This window comes from Stegastes partitus, unplaced genomic scaffold, assembly GCF_000690725.1.
Source record: "Stegastes partitus isolate 25-593 unplaced genomic scaffold, Stegastes_partitus-1.0.2 Scaffold805, whole genome shotgun sequence".
NCBI classification, from domain to species: Eukaryota; Metazoa; Chordata; class Actinopteri; family Pomacentridae; genus Stegastes; species Stegastes partitus.
Window position 1 is genome coordinate 261,163 of NW_007578536.1, and position 4,537 is coordinate 265,699.

A 4,537-nucleotide genomic window follows, 5' to 3' on the forward strand; every position below is an offset into this window, starting at 1 on the left:
TACCTGCAGCAGGAGTTTGCAGATGTCGTACTTTCCCTTGGCGGCGGCTTCGTGCAGCGGTGTGAACTTCCAGAGGTCGGCCACGTTGACGACGGCGCCGTGAAGAACCAACAGTTCTGCAACCTCATAGTGGCCGTATGAGCAGGCGTTGTGGAGCGGAACCAGACCTCTGAGGAGAAGAAACGAGGAGGGAAGCTCTGTGACTAAACATTTCTTTCCCAGCAGCTGGACACTGGGGCTTCACTTCAGACTGCTCACCCCTTGTCCTTGGCGTGGACGTCGGCCCCGTGCTGCAGCAGGAACTGGACCACGGCCAGCCGGTTGTAGCCGGCGGCGAAGTGCAGCGGCGTCGACTGTCGACCCTCCACGTCCCGACAGTTCACGTTCTGCAGCGTGCACAGCTTCTGAAGACGGCGAGGAGGACGTGGACGAAGAGACAGAGGCATGAAGAGGGAATTTATCAGTTCTGTTTCAGATTTAGGAGGCAGCGGGTCAAACAAACGTCCTTCTGCGTAAAAATAAAACTTCTAATGATTGTTTCTGTTGATGATGAAACAGAGCAGAGTCCTGAATCACACTGAGCCACAGTTGTACTGAGTTATAAACCAATCAGAAACCAAAACAGGAGATTTTAAGACGAACTAAAGTGAAATTCACTGACGTACATATTCTTGAATTTGTGTTCTTAGTATCCTCATATCTAGAAGAAAAACGGAGCAGCAGGACGGACTGCGGGACTGTTCAGTGTTAGGATTTATAATAAAAGAACTAGAGATGGTATGAGGTGTGTTTCAGGGTTCTGCTGTCTGTGATGGGAACTGGAACCACTGGGAAATCTGTACTGGAACCAAACTACCAGCTGCTACTGCTGGAAGTTCTTCAGCATTTTAACCAAAGTACTTCTACGTGTGTTTTTACAACCTAACAGTGCTTTCCCACCAAATCCGCAGCTAATCCAGTCGCTAACATAAACCAGAGCTAAAAAACAGACCCGATGTAAACCAAACCAACACACGTGAACACATTTCGGTAAAGAAGCTAAAGCACGGCTGCCAGAAGGTGCATTAAAACTACCTTCACTGTTTCCAGATCTCCAGATTTGGAGGCTTCCAGCAGCTGCCGGTCGACTTCAGAGTTCCCGATCAGGACTCCTTCTGCTGGGAGGCAAACATACCGATCAATAAAACCCAAACACGGCTCTCTGTGGAGGACGCTTATCCAGTGAAATAAAAAAGGAACTCTACATTTGGGTCTTTCAAGCTCAAATCAACACATCTTTAAAGCTATTTCTGTCGTGTTTATAGCACAAAGTATAGATGCACATAAAGATATCTGTGAGTTTTTTAATTTATCAACATCTTACCGAGATAAACGTTCAGCAGGTTTTTTGTTGGTTATTTTGAACAACATCTGAGGAACTATAAAAGATCAAAACCTGAAAGTTTCTCTGTTATTTCTCATCATCAGAACCTGTCATATCGGACAAATAGATCAACAATCTGTAATTATGGGGATCCAGTTTTAAATATCCAGAGTTTCAGATTAAATAAAAGCTTGTTGGAGCTGGTTGAGCAGGAGGAAGCTGACAATAAGAGACGGAACAAACCAGGTTCACCATGTGGCCAAAAGTATGTGGACGCCCAGTGCTGAGGTTCACACTGAGTTCTGAAGTTCTTCTACAGAACTTGAAAGAATTTATTTTTTGCAGCTGCTTCGTTCGTGGCGACACATTAAAGAGACAAACATTCATCTCAGGTATTTCTGCACGCTGAAGCTTTTAGAAGAGTTCATTTAACGATAAACCAAACAGTGTGGAGAGAGCTTGTCCACATACTTCTGGCCACCCGCCTTCCCGACCAGAGAGACGCGATCAATAACGGTGATTATTGGTGATCGGAGGCACCTTGCAGGATCTCCTGCACGCTCTCGTTGCCCAGCTGCGACGGCGAGAATCCCTGCAGCGACGTGAGCAGCGGGTCGCAGCCAGCGGTCAGCAGCAGGCGGCAGGTCTGCAGGTGACCGGCGTGGGCGGCCCGGTGCAGCGCCGTCTGGCCCAGATGGTCGACGGCGTTCACCTGCAGCGAGACAACAGGTGGGACCAGAGGTGAGACCACAGGTGAGACCACAGGTGGGACCAGAGGGGAGACCACATGTGAGACCACATGTGAGACCACGGGTGGAGCCACAGGTGGGACCGGGGCCGGCCTCAGTGGGCCAACGGTGCTGCTAGCGTGTCGGTGTGTGCTCACCTTGGCTTCATGTTTGACCAACACCTCGATGACGTCGTTGTGGGCTCTCTCTGACGCCAGGTGGAGGGGGGTCAGCAGGCTGAGGTCACAGTGACATCACAGTGACATCACAAACACAGTGACATCATAACAGTCAGGTCTTTCATAATCTAAAGCTGACGACAAGTCGATTAGAAACCATCAAACCACAGAATCCAAATCGCTGCAACAGAAATGACGAGACGGAATCTGTTTTTTACTTTAGCGATCAAACGCAGCAGCAGCAGCAGCGTGACAACAGGTCCGAGGCCTCCGGTTCCGTTTTCTGTCCTCTGCTGCTTCGTTAATCTGCAAACGAAGCCAGAACCAGACTCACTCTTTGGACTTCTCGTTGACGTCGGCTCCTTTCCTCAGCAGAAGTTCACAAACTTGTTTCCTCTTCGGATACGGAGACGCAGACGCACAATGCTGACAACACACAAACACACACGCGTGTAGATGTTTACATAGTAAATAAACACGCATGTAGTTTCCTCTGAACTCAGCAGCAGCAGCCTGGGACTCACACTGTGGCCACATTTGCTCTGATTCTGGCCAAAATGACTGAAAACTTGACTAAAAAAAGTTCAAAATCAGACGTTTCTGGCTGATAATGGCGCCATTTTCTCCTGTTTTAATTATATTTTGTCTCTTTTATCGTAAACAACAACAACAACAAACAACGGTCTGACTTTGGTAAACACACGTTGTTCATTTTTGACCACATCCTGCCTCTGGTTTGTTGTTTTTTCTCTGCTCTGTGGAGTGATTTTGATTAAATATGATTTAAGGTTGGATTCGGTCCCACATGATCAGAACCGACAGAACGTTTCTGCTTTTACAGCTTCCTGTTTTGATGAATGGGGCCATTTTTGCGATTCAAGAAAAGACGCCTTTCAAAGCCAAGAGCAGCTTTTTTGTCGGTCGTCTACATGAACTGAATGTTGAATCCTCACCAGCGCCGTCTCCTGGCTGTGGGGGTGTCTGAAGCCCAGGGTCTCCAGGCTCAGGTGCTTCCTGACCTGAAGCAGGTCGGCCTCCCTGGACGCCTGCAGCAGACTGTGGCCTCTGAACTCATCTGACGGAGCAAAAACAGGAAACATGAATAAAAAGCCTCAAACCCAGAGCGAGCAGCCGCTGATGCCTCCCGACGGGACGTACGGGCCAGTCGCTCCTTCAGCGCCGAGGTCGGAGCGAGGTCGATGGAGCTCTTATTGTGGCAGTTCAGGAAGCTGGGGTCGGCGCCGTAGCTCAGCAGCAGAGAACACACCTGGACAGGTGAGGACAGTTCACACAGGTGACGACAACCAGAGCAGCAGCAGACAAACCGGCTTCAGAGACGACTCGTTCTGTAACTCGTTCTGTAACTCCTGAAACCCAAACCCAACCTTTAACCACTTCACTGTCAGTTTCAAACATCCCTGGAGGCCTCAGCGTGCCGGAGCGCCATCTTGTGGTCAAATTGAAACAAAACAGACAAAGTTTGGGTAAAACTCCTTTTTCCCGTCAGTTTGAAACGAGGTTTTGCTCGACTCGTTGTTTCCCTGAATCAAAGAGCTTCAAGTCGAAATAACAAAACCAGCGACTCTTTGGATTGGTTGGATTTTCACCCTGAACTAGTCGGGCTCATCTCCACAATCAGTCACAACAACAACACTGTGGGGCCTTAATCATTAAAGGAATCGAGTTAATGTCGTAACGATTAATATTACAGTCAGGTGAAGCTGTACTTCATGTAATTTGTGGGTTTTAATCAGTAAGATGTAAATTAATCAGCTACATCCACACTACCAGTAACATCAGTAGTCTCAGTATCTAACTTCTTATTCATGACACTGATCTGGTGGCTTTTGTTTAACTGTTCTGTACAAACAACAGATTGATTCTTAGAGGCTCGTTAACGGAGAACCCAGCAGGATGAAACAAGCAGAACCATCCGTCGGTCCTCGGCGCCGCTGCCTCTCGTACCTCCACGCGGTTCTTGGAAGCGGCTTCGTGCAGAGGCGTGAACTGCCACAGGTCCATGGCGTTGACACAGGCGCCGTGCTGCACACAGGAACACGCAGCGTCAGCGTCACGTATGACGGCAACACGTGTAGACGTGAGTAAAGAAACACACACAGACCTTCACCAGCAGCTCGCTGACTTCGTAGTGTCCGTACGAGCAGGCGTTGTGCAGAGGAACCAGGTCCCTGAAAGCATCACAAGAAGGTCACAGAAAGCTCTCTTTATTCTGGCGTTTAGGGTCACTGGGGTCATGGGGGGCGGAG

General features: G+C 48.8%; 1 protein-coding gene across 1 annotated transcript in view; it reads right to left on the bottom strand.

Annotated features, from left to right (window-relative positions):
- Positions 1-4,537, bottom strand: part of LOC103365053 (tankyrase-2-like) — a 35,327-nt gene that overhangs the window by 12,332 nt on the left and 18,458 nt on the right. Inside the window, exons 4-13 of the mRNA XM_008292378.1 lie at positions 4,393-4,459; positions 4,236-4,313; positions 3,429-3,537; positions 3,224-3,345; positions 2,605-2,696; positions 2,250-2,328; positions 1,904-2,075; positions 1,075-1,154; positions 259-404; positions 4-169 (exon numbers count right to left, since the gene is read on the bottom strand). Coding sequence (XP_008290600.1) covers positions 4-169; positions 259-404; positions 1,075-1,154; positions 1,904-2,075; positions 2,250-2,328; positions 2,605-2,696; positions 3,224-3,345; positions 3,429-3,537; positions 4,236-4,313; positions 4,393-4,459 — 1,111 coding nt within the window. The remainder of the gene's footprint in view (positions 1-3; positions 170-258; positions 405-1,074; positions 1,155-1,903; positions 2,076-2,249; positions 2,329-2,604; positions 2,697-3,223; positions 3,346-3,428; positions 3,538-4,235; positions 4,314-4,392; positions 4,460-4,537) is intronic.